The sequence below is a fragment of the Passer domesticus genome, chromosome 5 (assembly GCF_036417665.1).
Source record: "Passer domesticus isolate bPasDom1 chromosome 5, bPasDom1.hap1, whole genome shotgun sequence".
NCBI classification, from domain to species: domain Eukaryota; kingdom Metazoa; phylum Chordata; class Aves; order Passeriformes; family Passeridae; genus Passer; species Passer domesticus.
In genome coordinates, this window is record NC_087478.1 from 7,718,460 (window position 1) to 7,735,539 (window position 17,080).

A 17,080-nucleotide genomic window follows, 5' to 3' on the forward strand; every position below is an offset into this window, starting at 1 on the left:
TATTTTCTTTTCTATTCTCTTTAGAGCAGCTATAAAGGAAACTAGCTATTTATTTGAATTCTCTGAGGGATCAATAGCTTAATGTGCAAAACATCTGGAATAATTAAAGGAAAGAAGGCGCTTCCATTGCAGAAAACAGCTCTGTAGAATGGGAGTGCTTGTATTTTACATACTCACATATTCAGATACTTTTAGAACACTATTTGACTATATATACCAATATTAGAAGATTAAATAAAGAACTGCTGTCAGTAACATGGAAATGTACGTTAGCAAAAGACTTAGAAAATTTAAACTAGATTTAAGAATAGGCAAAAGGCTTTAAGAGTTTGGGGATCTGTTTATTATAGATAGGAGAGTCGTGTAAGACACTTCAATCAAAATTACAATGCACTTGAGCTCAAACTTCACCAGTTGTTGCTTCTGCCACCTAAGAAGACTCCTCAGGTTTCTGTCTAAATGCTGATGGCAACATCAAAACTCAAAAAGCCAAATTGTTCAATGTACTAAAGCCAGTTCTACTTAGCTGTCTTTTAAACCAAATTAGAGGAAAAGGTTTTACTGTGAAACTAAGGAGAAGAACATCTGTCTTGAAATACACTGGTTTGAAAAATACTCAGATTTTTGCCCAAAACTTGAACTAAACTTGAACCGGTCCTTTTGGGATATCTGAGTAGTTTGGTTAATGTTTTTCAACCTAGTAAATTTAAATTTTCACATCTCTGCACATTTTAAGCTGAGAATAGCAACAGGAAGTAGTGGGAATCCTCTGAGAGAGAAATGTGCTCATAAAATTTTCAGTCTTATTTTATAGACTTACGATGTTCGATTGCTGTTTGGATTTCATTAAGAAAATTTTGAATTTAAAAAATGTTGCAAACTGTATTTCCAAATATCATTTGCAACATCTCCTTTGACCCCTTCAGTCATCCACATTCCATCTTTTTTTTTTTTAATATTTTGCTATTTGCTTTCTATTAACAAACTATATTGAACACCAAGACTGTAATCCAGACTTAAGGCCATTCATATTGCATTATCTGAGGCTCCCAAATGAATAGCCTGGCATTTTATGGGAAGATCATGTTTTATTCTATATGTAATTCCTAAAAGCTTTTCAAAGAAACATGAATAATTGACTGTGAGGGTCTCTGGATTTTCTCTGTATGAGGTGAGATCCATTTTCTGCTAAGCAAACATTACAGAAAACCTAGATTTAGGATTAGTTGCTTTAGGGTGGCTCTATAGAAACAGCATAAACATTTCTATTTTGATGTTGGGATACTTATCAAATACCATGACTCCTTTATATTACTTAATTATATGAACCATCAAAAGAGTGAACTATTAGATAAACTGAAGAGGCAAACACCTCATTTCTGATGCTGAGACTCTAATATGAGATTGTATTTCCATTACGTGAGATTTAAAAGATTAAAAGAACACTCACTCAGTGGAGAGTCAATCCTCTTAATATTAGGACTGGAGATTCACAGCTGAAATTTACAATGCAGACTTTAAGATTGTTTTTACTATGACACCTATTATTCCTGGTTTTGCTCCCAATATTTCATCTCTTTGTTGTCAAACTTTAAGAAAGAAAAGGAAATAAGGAAAAGAAGAGGGGAAAGATAAACTGGATAAAGGGACTCCGTAAGCATTTGGCCTGCAATTTGTGAATGCTGAAGCATGAAATAACACAATGTGATTTTTGTTTTGTGTCTTTAGATTGTTTGGCCTGTATCACATTCCCGAAGGGATGAGTGCAAGTGGGCTGGAAAAGATATTGTGGTAAGTACAAATCTTTTTGGTATTTTTTTTTCCTTTTATAAAACATTGTAAATATTTTATTATGTCCTACTGTGTTAATTCTTAAAGTATTTTTCTACTCTGTAAGGTCACACCTCTGATCATAACTTCATTATTGAGTTTTTTTGGTCCTCTTATATAGAAGAGTTATTATATTACCAAAGGTTTCAATTTGTAAATGGAAATCATGAAGATGAAATAGAATTTATATACCAAAGAGAAAAAAATGAGTAAGAAAGAAAAAATATCAGAATAAGAAAATTACCCCTTGCATACTCATCTCCTGATGAGAAAGTACATAATGTTTTGACCCATTTTACCCTGCTCCAGGTCCCAGTCCTCAGGGAGTTCCAAGAAGTGCTTTCTCTTTGTAGCATCTCTCTGGAGCCAGTGGGTTCCCCAGAGCCCTTTCCTGCATGGAGTTCAGAGCAATATTGAGGTCAAGGTGGTGTAAACATTCTGCATCAGTTTTGGTGCCTCAGGAAAGATGCTGCCACACCTGGCATCATTTTCTGAACATTTTCCCTCATTCCTGTGTATATCGTATTCCCTTTATTTATGAGGTAAGAGATACATAGCCAGTAGCCCCCAAATAGCAATCATTCCACACTGACAGTAACTGTCTTCTTTACAGGAACAGTGTGGGAAATAGGGCTGAAGAAGGGGAAAAACAGATAAAAAATACATGCATGCAATAAGCCAAACAAATACTTGCAAAGCAAAGCCAAATGGGAAATCATCGTGGTTGCCAAGGTATAAGTGAGAGTGGAACTTGGCCCCGTGTGTATATGCTATTGGCCTGATTTTCAGAGATGATTCTGTAAAATATTCATAATGCCAACCATATGCCTCTAGAGAGCTCCATTTGAATAATTTCCTAGGTCATAATAAAAATAGTCTCATCAGTCTTTACCTAGGCCATAGAGGACAGTTGTCTTCAAAAAATGCCATCTGGGAACAGTAGAGGTAGATTGGGTAAAAAGTAAGAAATATGGGCTAAGCTAAATATGTGATGGGACAGCTGAAATGCCAGATACCCAGGCTATCTCTTTACATAGAAATAAAGCATTTAAAGTAATCCATGCTCATGTCCACAAATAATTTCCAGGAGTACTTTGCAAGGTAAAGCCTAGAATATCGAATATTCAAGGTTAAAAAAAGGGGATAGTGTTAAATATATGAGCAAATTAACTAACCTTCCTGCTTCACATTAACTAACCTTGTGTCTCATGTGAAGTCTGATGTGAAGTATTGTGATATTACATTAAGTAGATTTTTTTCATGACTGGAGTAAAAACCTAGAAAACTAATAAAAGATTCAGTACCTAGCATGAAAGAATATTCTTAGGATTTTTTTAGTAATTATTTTTAGAAATTCACCTTAGTAAGAAAGAGTATGTTTTATACATTTGACTAAGCTGATTCTAATTCAGCTTAGTTGTTTAAAAGTGTAGAGATACACATTCTGGAGTAAGCTGAGAGGTCCCCATCTGACTGTGGTGAGCTTGAGAGGACTGCTTATACTGTAACTTTTATTCACCTTGATTTTTTTGCTTTCTGTGATATTAGGATAGCTACACCTGCTGATATTGAGTAAGTGAAGCCCACACCACTGTGCAGTGGTCTCTGCAAAGTCTCTGCAGTGTGTGACCCTGGCAGTAGATCCTGTAAGGTTCTTTGGGGTGGTTTTGCTTTTTTTTGGGTTAATTTTTTTTCTTTTTGGGGTAATTTTACAGTTCTCTACAGGAGTAGGTGAGAAATAAAATAAACATGTGGGTGACTGTAAAGAGGGAATACATATCTTGATGTGATCAGAACATTGTCTTTAAATATTTACAGCTACCATGCAAAAAAACAGTGCATTACAAGCAACATATTTAATGCAACTTCTTTAATTCTAATTACAGATAATTAAAAATCTTATTTTTCATCTCTTATTTATTTCTTAAAGCCATTGTCATTACCTTGAGAGTGTGAAATATAAAGGCCATGAAAATAACTCAACAAACTCTCATTAGAGGGAACAGGAGAAAAAGAGGACAAATAAAGTGACATATAAACCAGGCTCGATATAATACTGCTTTCAGCATGTACCACTTCTAAGATATTATATACTCCTCACTTGTGGTGGTTCAAAACTTTCTACATGACAGCCTCTACTTCTGCATTGAGGTATTTTTTAAAAAAAAAATCTTCCTTTTAATTATTGATCTCCAGGGTAAGTCGGTGCTGAAAATGCAACCCCCACTAATGGGCCAGGTGCGCTGCAGCAGCTGCAGCACAAGCACAACCCCGGCCCTGCCCCACTGCTAACCTCAGCTACGACCTCTGAGATTTCCTCTCATAATTATAAGAGGTAATTCAGCGTTGTTTTCACTCCTTCAGAGGGATTCCTTGTCCTGATGCTGTCAGTCATGCCTGTCTCAGCACAGCAGGTTCGTGGCTCGGGATGGTCCACACGGGATTTGAGGAGAGCAGCCAATGGTGCCTATTCCTGCTTTCCTGCTGCCCCTTTGTTACTTAAACAGTCATTTTAATTTCTGTTTTAAAAGGACTTAGTATATGTTAATTACTTAAGCTTTACTCACTGTTTAGTAGATAAAACTTTTAAAGTGTGCTTTGGATTTTTTTCCATATGAGTAAGCTGAGAAGAGTTGCTGAAAGACTCCCCCCCCAGCTATGCAATACTTATTAAAGCAGGACTTCTCTGAAAAAGGTTAACTGCTAAAATATAGATTTTTTCCAATAAAATTGTAATTACTGACCCGTGTAAGTAGTTAGTATTACAATATATTTCCATTTCCTCAGTATAGAATATCACAAGCACCAAAGTAACATTGTTCATGAAAAATTAAAGGCTATAAATAATAAATAGGGTATTTGCTTACGTAATTCAACTAAATGAGCAATTCTGTGAGGATTTCTTGCTATTCTGGACTTCAGTGTCTTATTTGATCTATTCTGTTAGTCCTGTGAATATTTCTCATGATTCCTGGCCAGACCATGGTAATGATCAAAGAAGACAAAGTCTCTACAGAATTATTCTCAGCTTTTATAGTAAACTTGCAGAACAGTCATGCTGCTAGTCATATTCCTCACTGGTGAGTCTCAATATTTCATTTAAAAATGCAGCAGTCACCTAAAAATACACGTCAACCTCTGCATTAAAGGTGGGATAAGTAACAGGTAACTAACAGAAAAATAAAAATAAAGTGGCTGTAATTGCATTTTGACATTCCTGGGATATCATAAACCAGAGCTTGGTGGTTTACAAAAGTTATGAGAAACACTAGTTAGTTTTGCAGCTGGGCATAGAGCAAGGATATGCTCCTGACTGGAAACCTCATTTAGTCCTTAAACTGTTAATTTGTCATTGCTTTGAAAGTTTTGGCTGCTTTGGCTGTTTAGTCAATAAATCTCTGCATTAGATTTGCACTGTAGCAGTAGTTTACAAATTAATCAGAGAAATTCCTATTAAAGAGTACAATAGGTTTCTATGACCTGAAAGCTTAAAAATGTGTTTCTGAAGGGCACCTTAGGACATTACTTTGAAGTGTGATTTGACTATCCAATTTATTTAGCCACTTTTAAAGATTCCAGGTCAGATTAAATTGTTGAAACTGTCCCTTCTGGCCTTGACATGTATAAGTGTATAAAATTTCAGTAGGTGCTTTAACAAAGTCACATAGGACAAGCTGCACGATGACAGACACACACTTTGCACACTGTGAGACATCAGCTTCTCCCTGGATGTTTCTGGTGAGAAATACACGTTGATGTACAAACAGATACAAAGAATCCCAAGTACTTTTACTTGATGCCGGCAAGTTTATACATCTGCTCTGTCACACGAGCATAGAATTACTCCATCCAGGTCCAGAAAGAGTTACACGTCTGTGTACACTGCTGAAGCGTACCAGCACATTTGCATGTGGGTAAGCACTGACTGGATTATAATAATAAAAGGAGATAGGCATCTACCTTGACTATTTAATTGGAATTAAATTTTACCTAGTAATTATCTCTCACCTGATTCCAACTGTGCTTAATTTTTATACTTAATAGTTCTCTTGACAGCAGTTTGGAATCACTTTAGATCAGAAACCTATTTCCAGTGACAAAGCAGTAAGGCTCTTTACACATATTTTATGACATAGCCATATTCTGTGCTTGCTTCTCTGCATTAAAGTGTGGCTAGCACTTGATTATTCAATTTATTGTTAATGCAGCTAGAATCACGTGGCTGTAATTTAATGCACCATCTTATTTGTTACAGTAATGTTTAAAGCAAAAATGTTCCTATATTATCTTAGTTTATGGTTTCTTTAAAGTTTTCCATCCCCTCCCTAAAATATAGAAAGGCAGAGTATTGATCTGTAGGCTTAAGGATCCATCAGTGTGCAATGATTTAGTTTGGAAAGAAACAAAAAATAAAAGAACCCAGAAAGTAAAAAGTGACTCAACAAGTGTCCCTCAGCCATATCTGGTGATACTTTGGAAAAAACTTAGTTGGCTATTATTGAACATGAGTTCCTTTAATTCATTTTATTACTGTTGTTGCCTTAGGGAAAACAGAAGAACATAGAGGCAGAAAGTAAAAGTAATTCTTTTCATCTGTTATTGTAAACAAAGATCTGAAGAGCAAATCTGAAAATTAAATATACAATGCTGGCTGGATCTAGAAAGCATGTTTCTAAATTCATCTGATAGGCACAATTTTTCCAGTCAAATTACCTCTGGCCCTTTGGGTGTGCCAAGGAGAAGTTCATTCCTTTTTGTCAGGGTTCTTCCTTTGGAGGACATCTACAGCCAAATTTCCAGCTTTTGTACCATCAGCCTTGATTGCCATCCCCCTTTCCTTTCTGGCTTCCTGCCTCCAGTACAGCAGTGAAATTCTTTACCAAAGCCTAAAGACTCAGGATGCCCATGCAGTCTGGGGAAAAGAGAAAGGTGAATGTCCTCTGGGAAGAGGGGGAAAATTACTAAAAATCCAAAACAACAGGTTCTCAAATGAGTTTGGGGACAGAATTTATTCTCAGTACGATCTACTACAAGAAGAAAAGTGTTTTTTTGTGATGTGTAAGATAAATAGTGCTGGATTATATTCCTTCTTACTCTCAACTGTCCCGGTTAGTATGCTGGGTTTTTCAGCTTGAGGGTTGCTCACCCCTTCTTCTTGTCTGTGTTTTTGATGTGGACACAGTTTCCTACCAAAGCATTCCTTACCATTTGGGAGATGAGACAGTGAAACATTTGTAAGCAGTAATACATAATTTGTGCAGCTGTAATACTGCTGCTTTGGAAAACAGCTGTGCATAGGCTACAGACAAAAGAGAAAGATGGGGGGGGAACCCCTCAAAATCTACAACCACTTCACTCAGAAGTACTGGGCTTGGTAAAAAAGGAGTGGAACTGGGCTTGGTAAAAAAGGAGTTAAGGACATTGGAATCTTTCAAAGTCCTCCGGAGCTCTCAAACAGACCTGTCCCCCCCAGGAAGTTCTGGCTGTGCCAGCTCCAGTTCTTGGATGGACCCCCACAACACACCAGCATAAAGCCTTATTTATGGGGTATTTCAGATGTTGATCCTACAGCTTGTGTTCATTAGGCATTTGCATATATTTCTTTCTATGAACTGACCAAGGAAAATCAGTTACTGTAAGGTAATAACTTGTGTCCTTGTACAGAGGAAGAATTAAGTTGGCAGTTGTTCATATTTTCATATTTTACCCATTTATGTATCATGGGAAGTCATTTAAGCCTTTCAGTATGGGGAAAAATTTGATATAGATCAAGGAGAAAGCTAATTTTCCAATTTTGGGTTCATTTTTCTGTTATAGGTGTGACTATAGAAATTTGCTTCTGACAGAAATTTAATATTCAGCAGATTTAATGCAGTCTTGCAGAAATGTTTTCTTTCTTGCTTTTGAAATACAGAGTTAGAAAAGGGAAAATAAAGGAGAAATGAAGGAAAAAAATCTTCCCAAAGTCATGGGGTTTAATTTTCTATCAGTATGTGTTCCTTATGAGCCCTCATTTGGCCTTGGCAAAGTCTGCAAATTATTTATGGCTGAGTTTCCAGCTATTGCTATTTCAAAATGTTGTTGGGTAATTCCATGTTATGATTTACTGCACCCCAAGATGGACAGAGTAAATTTACTCTTCAGACATTTCTTTCCAGAAAAACACATTTACTGGATGACTGGTAGAAATGATAGATATGTGCTGTCCCTGTTTTGTGTCAGGACTTCAGTCTGAAGCTCATGAAGTTAAAGAAAAGCCTTTTCTTTGGTGCCAGTCACTTTTTTTTTTCTTAAATCTGCTTCATGTTATGTCTATTTTCTTTTTGATTATCTATTGTTTCAATAAAAGTTAATTTTAAAATTAAGGACAAGTTTGCTCTGAAAAAACACATACCACAGTTCTTCTATATTCAAGACGTGGTCACTATAGAACTATTAATTTAGGCCACAACTAATTTTTTTCTGTAATTCTCTTGCTTACATATACTAAAAACAGGTCTACTAAATTTCTCCCTGCTGCACACAAGTTAAAATATTATCTTTTTTTCTTTTGTAGTAACTCAGAGAACTAAAGGGAAAGTTCTTAAAATAACCTAGGAAATGCTATGCTAATTTTTTTGTCTTACTTTTTTTTGGTTGTTTATTCTTCTTCTGACTGAATGGTGGAATCTCTGTTATTTTAAATAATCTAATCATCTCTTATTCCTTTAGGTAATTCCTTTCGAATTAACATTTCTCAAAAACTTTAGGTTACTATACATGCATCATAAATATATATATATATATATATATATATATAGAGAGAGAGAGAGAGAGAGAGAGAGAAATCCAACCAACAAAAAGATAACAAAAAACCCACCAAACCCATTCAACAAATTCACATTTCAGCAATTTCACTTGGGTGCCAAATTTTTACTGAGTGGGAAATTTAAGATTCTGTCACTTAAGGTTTCTCTGGTTCAGCATCTCTCTGTGGTGTCAAAGCAGTTTAATATCCCCACAGAAATTTCCAGCTTCCCACAGTTAGACACGTGTAACCTCCTAGAGTAGCTTACACAGTGTATTTATTTACAGTCATACACACTGCTAAGCAACTGCCCCTTGGAGATGCCACAAGTCTTTTGCTTCATTTCAACACTTCATGGCTTTACCTTCACTTTCAACACACAAGTTTGGAGTATACTTATCTGAGGTGGCTGTGAGTGGAAGTCATTAGAGGATATGTCTATACTGTGCTGAAAAAAGGCAAGCTGACTGATCTGGAGCCTCAGTATCTGATGTGCCTGTAACAGGCTTAGCAACCTGTTTGTCTGAAATACTCCACCCAATTAGCAGGTGTTGATCCAATTCGGAAAGGAGGGGTGTAATCTGATTTCTCCAGGAGACAGGTGATTACTCCACCCTGATGGACGAGATAGATGAGAGAGACTCCTTAGATCTAGGCTGTGGTTACAACTTAAATTGCTACTGGGCTTGGTGCGACTGCCTGAGCTGAAACCCAACATTAGTGTAATTTCTTTGCCAATAAAGCTGTGCTCATATTGTGGGGAAAGTTTACTCTATAGAACAAAAGACATTTTTAAAAGTTATGGTCAGAAAAGAGCTGGCTTCTGCTTGACCTCAAAGCTTCCCAATATTTTGAGTTATTTGTAAAATACTCTTCTGTTCCTTAAATAAATCTATTCTGTACTGTAGGAAGTGCATACTCCTGGAAAACATAACAATTCAAAATAAAGGAAGCTTGCTAGAACTCATGGAAAGGTTTCATGTACAACAGCCATCCTATGCCTGCAAAACCCCAAAACCCACTTGTTTGCTGGACTGCATCCACAGAAGACTTTGGTTGGTCTTGTTAACTGTGCACTAACCAGATGTAAAAAGAATATGACATAGTCATTAAATCAGGTATTTTGTGCTGAATCCCTCTAGCTTTTCACAGGTCTAGAAAATTTATTATATGCATCTTCTGAACAAAAATTTCAGGGCTTGATACATGTCTTGTAGTTTGAACATACTGAATGCAGAAAAAGTTGTAAAAATTTTACTTCCAAAGATCACTGGGTCAAATGGTTAGTGCTAATGACAAAGGTTTAGAGGTCTGATGTGTCAAGGGAGGCATCTACAAAGCATGGCTTCTAATGACTTCTTTTAATGGCTTCTGGATTAAGATTGTTTTCAGGATGGACCCTAGGGAATGTCCCACCCAGCTCAGCTACCTCCATGCTTAGCCTTACTGGTAAACCCTGGGCCAAATTACCAAATACCAGTGGTGACCCAGATTTGCAGGTGGGTAGGCAGAGAAGCAGGGAGACATTTTGTGTTTTGCCCTCACTAGCACAAAGGCAGAACCAGAGAAGCTTTCCATCTGCTGTGCAAGTGTGCTGACAGTACAACTGTTTGCTAATATGGCTTGCAGTTTTGTGGCTTGAAGGAATCAGGATATATCTGCCTTTTTTTTTGCTGACTTTTTTTAATCATTTGCTTTCTTTGCTTCTTCTTTCTTTTCTTGATGCTTTAATGGTTTAAATTCATGCAGACATCCTGCAACTTGAGTAAATGATACACTTTAAATACTCTCAAGAACTCTTGTCATATCAAAAAATCAGACAGATAACAGGCATAACTTACTTGGAAAGATAACTGGAAGCACAGTATGTATCTGTACACAGCCAAAAATGTCTTATCAGTCCTCATCAGTCTGAAGTTTCTCAGGGCATATCTTGTCAGCAGAGGAGAATTTAGGTATGAAACTAATCAATGGTTCCTGTGCAATGCTGGCAGTGGTTGCCATGCCTAAGAGTAGAGTAATTTATGATTATCTCCAAAGTAGTCAGATGCCCCAAACCACAATACTATAAAAAATCCTGTAGATCACAGCCCTGCATAAGGGCCACTGGATCCAGGGATATGGCAGCTTTGAAAAATTATGTGTTGTCTTGGTTTGTATTGGATTTCTCTGTGTGTGTGTGCATGTGTGAGGAAATTCACGCAGCTTGTAAGGGTTTGAAAAATGGGGGATGTAACTATGCAGAAGTAAGTTAATAGAGATCCCTTTCTGTAACGCAGACCCCAATATTTCAACTGCTCAATTTGCTTCACTCAGCACTGCAGACTAGCTGTTTCAGAGGGTAGGACTGTAAAACATTGATCCTGCTAATTGCAAGGAACAATAATGACCAAAAGGGGATGTAAATTATGGTATTGATCCCAGCTCCAAGGGGTACAAAGTCATAAATCACAGTTTGCAAAGGTTTTCATGCCAGTTGTCCTCCCCCACTCTAAAATCATGCACCTGCCTATACAGGTTCAGCTGGAAGGTTATCTCATGGAGTACAGGTGCCAGGCAGGATTTCCCCACCCATTAGAGCCTGCACACAGCTCCCAGTACGTGGGGACTTTCCTGTTCCTGCCAGCACTACCACAATAGCTTTGCAGCACTGTTGCCAACCAGCCTACTCCAATAAAATAAAATTTTAAAAGACCATTTCATTTTAACAGGACTCAAATAATTTGCTTTGTTCATTGCTTATTCTGGGCCTGTTTAAGCCAACTGTGCACTTGGACCAGTATTTTTCCAAATGTTACTGTAATGAAAAAAGGGACACAGCAATAATTTTAGAATAATGTTATTGCTTTTTACAAAATCTTGCACCCAAACAAGAGGAGCTGTGAAAGCACACATGATGCAGAGCTTACCCTGAAGAGGCCTCCTCACCCATGCTTACTGACATGTTGAAGTCTTTCCCAGGTCTAGCTGAGAATCCATCATCTGTGTACATGGCAATCACACGTATATTTATTGCACTAACACTTCAGAAATATTTTCCTTGAAACAATGCTGCTCCATGCTGAAAAAGATATCTGCCAGTACCGACTGAAGTGATGGCAGTCAGCAGTAGCCCACCAGCAAAAGAGAGAAGTTAAAAAGCTCCCTGATAAATTCAGAACATCTTTCAGCAGTGTGATAAACTTGAATGACAGCAGTAATATTGGGGATTACTTATTCTACATGGATATCCCTGACCTCATCACTTTAAAATTCAACTAATGGGACAGAAGAAGGAAGAAAAAAGTAAACACGGTAATTAACCTCATGCACGGGACTTTGTATGAAAGCTGTCCATCCATTTTGATTTAAGACAAAATATGTATTTATTTTGCTTGTCCAGCTGTCAGATGATAGTTCTAAATCCTCTTGTCCATCCAGTTCAGACAAAATCTTATGATATTTTAATCACTTGGCTATGTGGGAAGACTGATATAAAGGAAGAATGTATTACAAGGTCTGATGCTTATCTGGATTAAATCAGCAGAAAACTGTTGAAGCTAATGATACTGTAAAGGATCATTTAGCCTTCTACTTATTGCCCTGCATAATCTGGCCATTTGCATTTGCTGCAAAATCTGAGAAGCAGTATGGACATCACTATTGGTTTAAAAAAAATCAAACCACTTTCTTAAAATAAGGAGAAAAATCTGGATATTAGTTAGTCATAGGGACTTACCCTTCAGTTTAAAAAGATGTCATTAAAAACTCTTTGCTGCATTAGCAATCCAGATCGAAGGACGTAACTTCCAGGCTTCTGGAGGAGAGATAATTACTGGAAACTCATAAAACCCACCTAAATTCTGTTTTAATTTTCATACGCGGAGCAGATGTTTTGACAGATGGATGGACTTTATTTTTGTAACTGTCCGGGAAAAGTCTGCATAACACAGCCTAATCAGTGTTACATATCTTTACTGTTTGTTTTTCAATCTTTCTGCATTTGGCTCTTATTCTTTTGGTTGCAGACATTTTCTTTATAATTTATTTTTTCAGGCTAATCTCTCTCTGCATAAGCCCTTCTATCAACTTGATATATAAATATCAGAAAACTCTTAAAAAATAAATCTGTTTGGTTTGTAAGTCAAATACATTGATCTTCATATAGTGGGTGCCTTTCTGGAAAACCTAATTAACACTTTATCTCCTCTTCAAGACAGGCCCTCTGCCCTTATAGCTGCTATAGAATTTGGAATTAAAATTTTGAGTTCTCATACCTGTCCAGACACACTGGCCCTCTTTGACTTTAATTCATGGACTGTATGTAATTGACAGTCTAATAATTTCTTAACTTGTTTTACAAGTAAGACTTTAGCACAGGAGAATTTGCAGCTGAGGTAGTGCTGTGGCTGTGTTACCATAGTATGAAGCAAATTCTTTTATCTGTCATTTCAGTAAATCATCAGATTGGAACTGAGGATCTGATCCCCACAACTTCCTCAGTCTAGTCTAGAGGAAGAGTAAAAGGTTTATGATACCTGAAGTTCAGTCCTTTTTCTCACTCAGGAATGCCCAGTGAACTTGTGGGGCACACTCCCTCAGGTGGTCAAACATACCTTTAACTCCCAGATGCAAAGTAGAATGGCTTCAGTCAGATACCCTAGTGCACTTTTACACCAAACTAACCCCAGGAAATGTGTGGGAGCTGCTTGGGCTCTGGTGAAGGTTATGGTCCACACCCCTTCAAAGAAACAAACAAACTGGATTGTGCCTGAGGGTTGTGGTGTCTGCTTCAGCTACTGCATGTCACCATTTCTTTGGCCGTCCTTTGTAGGTTGTTGGCAATCATGCCATCACAACTGTTTGCAGACACAGATCCAGCAGTCATATACATAAAAATGTGGCTATCTGAAGAAGTTCTCTGTGCCAGAAAAGAGAGAGGAAGACCTTGGAGGCTGTGCTAGAAGGTCTCAGATGTGATGTAGGGATTTAGTTTCTTGAATTTTAAGATAGCAGCACTTCTGTACGAGGCCAAAGGCAGAACCTACAGCTCTTGTGGAAACCTTAGAGCACTTATTGAAATATAAATGAAGATTAATCCTCTCCAGGGGTAGGTAGATAAATGAATGGGTATTTTTGAAGACTGCAGTAACTCCCACATGATGTACCTAATTTTCCCTTTGAATATCTACTTCAAACATTCTATGCCATATGCAAGCACTCGTGCTTTCTGCTCTATGTATGTATATATAAACTCAAGCTTTAGGGCATAAACCAGTGTTTAGCTTCATATAGACAAGAAAGGTTTCCTAATATTAAGCTACTCACTATAATGAACAAGATTATTAGGAGCAAGAATTTATGATTCACTGTGATGATCCCAGTGCTCCTCTTCTCTAACATTTATTTTCATAACCTATCTAAGTAATACTTTCCTGCCTACAGAGGACTTTGCAAACCTTGCATTCATTTTCATTTTCATTATTAGGCTAAAAGTATTTAAACTCCCACAACAGCCTGCTCTTGGGTTTGAAAAAAAACTTATTTCCACATGGAAAATAATTTTTTTAAGTCTGGTTTTCCTTCTTCATCTGTTGTACTTGACAAAGAACAATATCCAAAGGGTATGGATATGTCCAGAATATATTCCCTTTGAACAACATCCCTGTCTTGGGGAAAATAAAAATGGATACAGAAGCACTGAGTGGCTGGGCTTAGACGCAGGCACTGTGTTGAACCTCCCTGAGAATTTGTTCCTCTCAGCTTCTGCCTCTGGGTTACCTCCTCTTCCTCTGGTGGATGCTTTCTCCTGTCTGCTGTATTTTGTGAGACACTACATGCCTTTTGTTGTCTTTGTCTGCCTTCCAGTGCCTTAGACTGCAGTCATGCAGTGAAATGCCTCGTCCTGCTGGCACAGACCTCCACACCAACAATACAGCGCTCGCCTGGGGGTCTGGCAGGGGGAGACATTGATGCCAAGTGGGGCAAGCCCAGCTGGAGACACCCAAGTCATTCCAGGCCTCCAGCCAAGGGGGCTGGGGAGCTGCTTTGTAGTTGAGTTGACGTAGCCACCAGTGTGGGGACCAGCAGAGCTGCCTGCCAGGTTTCACAAACAGTGGGGGCTGAATGCCACTAAAGCAGTTCTCCTGTGAGAGCCGGAATGGGGAAACAGAATGGGAATGGGAGTCAGTTACCCAGGTCTCAGACCCAAATTGCATTCAGTGCGCACACACTTTCCCTGATACCTTCTTTGTCATACCCATGTGCTGAGATTTAGAGTCTCTGCAAATCATCAAAGCTGTTAAGGTTGGTTTATTGCAGGTTTGCTGGAAGCTTTTTTGTCCCAGTCAGATAGACCAGGAAAACCCAATATTCACCAAAGCAAACTCTGCTAAGTTCAGAATATCAAAGGACCAGGTATGACATTTCCACACATAATGGTGTACCTGTGCAGCTGTGCTTGAGCACAGTTAGACAAAGGAAGGAGTCTGAGATGGAAATCAATGTGCCTGTTGCTATTGTTCCAGGGAGAATAGCACCGTCTCCCAGGCAGGGCAGAAACTTCACTTTGAACTTCCTGAGTTGACAAGGGCTTAAATCAGAACTGTAGCTTTACTTTGATGTCATTTATTGTAGTTTAATACCCCTCTTTATTTATTTTTTTACTACCATGTAAAATATATAAAGAAACCTAATCTGGTAGAGAGGTGTATGAGAATTTACTGAATAGACCTTAATGGTTCCTTTATGCAGCTATAAAACAGAGGGGAGCTATAAGAGCAGTCTGAACTGGACTACGAACTTTAAATGTTATATAAATTTATTCATCATAGTCAAAGGTTTATTGCTGTTATTATTTACCTTTCCCATTGTTGAACTAGGTTGCGTGTTTCTCAGACATCCAAAGTAAAAAACACCCTCTGCGAATAATTAGGAGAGCTTGAAAAGAAGGATGAATAAGCTAGATCTTCTTTTGGAAATACATTGTAAATGTGATATTTACTCATTTACACTAATATCAATCCTGAACACTGGATGTTCAAACATGGCTATGATAGGGTTAACCCAACTTCTCCCACAGGCTGCTCTGGAATAATTCAGTGAAGGTGGTGATAGAACTTTTCTTAATTTCATCCTCAGAAATCAAAGAAGACTGCTGCCCCTAATCTAAGTAGGGTTTTTCCATCCCACCTTTGCAGCATTAGCTATCTAATACCTTCTTGCTGTGTGTTACAGATAAGCTGAGCGGCCTCAGTGGGTTGGAGGATGGTGTTAATAACACCAAGGCTGTGTGTTCAGTCCCCTTGTGGGCCATTCACTGAGGAGCTGGACTTGATGATCCTTGTGGGTCCCTTCTAACTCAGAATATTCTGTGGTTATGTGATTCTGAGTGCATATACAGTCACAGGTGGTGTGTTGCTGTAAATCAGAATAATTCCTCTGAAATCAGCACAATTTATTCACACTGGCTGTAGGTCCAGCCCATCTACTCACAGCATTTTGTCTGTGGCCACCAGCCTCTAACACTTCATGTTTTTCAGGTAGGTAATTTTAACAGCTTTAGTAAAGGGTAGTAGTAGACCATAAAGACATTTTTAAAATCATGATACATTAAACAAGGCAAAGCATTAAACAAGGCAAAGCACTGTCCTAGAGAAACAGTGTTGTGTTTATATCAGGCCTTACACAACTCTTAAGTGAGAAATTTCTGATTTATTTAATAATTCACACACACCATTGCTCAGTTTTAAATTATATGAAGTCAAAGTGAGATGCTCTGAAACACAGAATGTCAGAATTCAAGAAATTCTCTATTTCAATTTTGTTAATGTTACATGAATTTGGGGTATTTGCCCATTTTACTCTTGTAATCATTGAATTTTTAATACACTTTCCTGGGTTTTCCATATTTCTTTTACTTAAAGCAGCAGAGAACAACAGCATTAATAACAATATGGAAACAAATTTTTTTTTATGATTTATGCCCAGTATTTGCTTAGGACTCTACCGTACTACAGTGGAAAGCAGTCTGTGGATAAACATAAATATAATAAATGTATGCTCATGCTTATACTTGTGTGTGGGAAGAATGAGAATGGCCCAGAAATTGTGTGTGTTTTCATTAAGAAAGGTCAGAATGGAAAGAATTAAGAGTAACATTGATCTCTATTTCTTTCAATTTCCTGTTGGATTACCTTAACTGTCTCTATGTTTTCTCTTCCATCTCTGTTGAAAAGATAGCAGCAGTAAGCCAGGGCTGCAGTAAGATCCTGGATGATTTTCTCTGGGTGCTCTTTTTGATACATTGCCATTATCTGCTATGCAAATATACAGTAAAATTGTAAGAGCAATGTCATTCCAGCACAGTCCTTTGTGTGAGGCAGGGAATCAGTGTTTCATCTGTGTAAGTTCATTGCTCTTCCCTGTGGAGGCCTAAGGCATGCCTCAAACTGCACATGCATTTTCCTGGCAGTGCCTGTATTT

At 37.8% G+C, this 17,080-nt stretch overlaps 1 protein-coding gene across 2 annotated transcripts in view; it reads left to right on the forward strand.

The window, feature by feature from the left end:
• The window catches only part of SEMA3A (semaphorin 3A), a 165,710-nt gene that overhangs the window by 49,428 nt on the left and 99,202 nt on the right, over positions 1-17,080 (forward strand). For both annotated transcript variants that reach the window (XM_064421859.1, XM_064421860.1), the window contains one exon: positions 1,729-1,791. In XM_064421859.1, the coding sequence (XP_064277929.1) occupies positions 1,729-1,791 (63 nt within the window). The remainder of the gene's footprint in view (positions 1-1,728; positions 1,792-17,080) is intronic.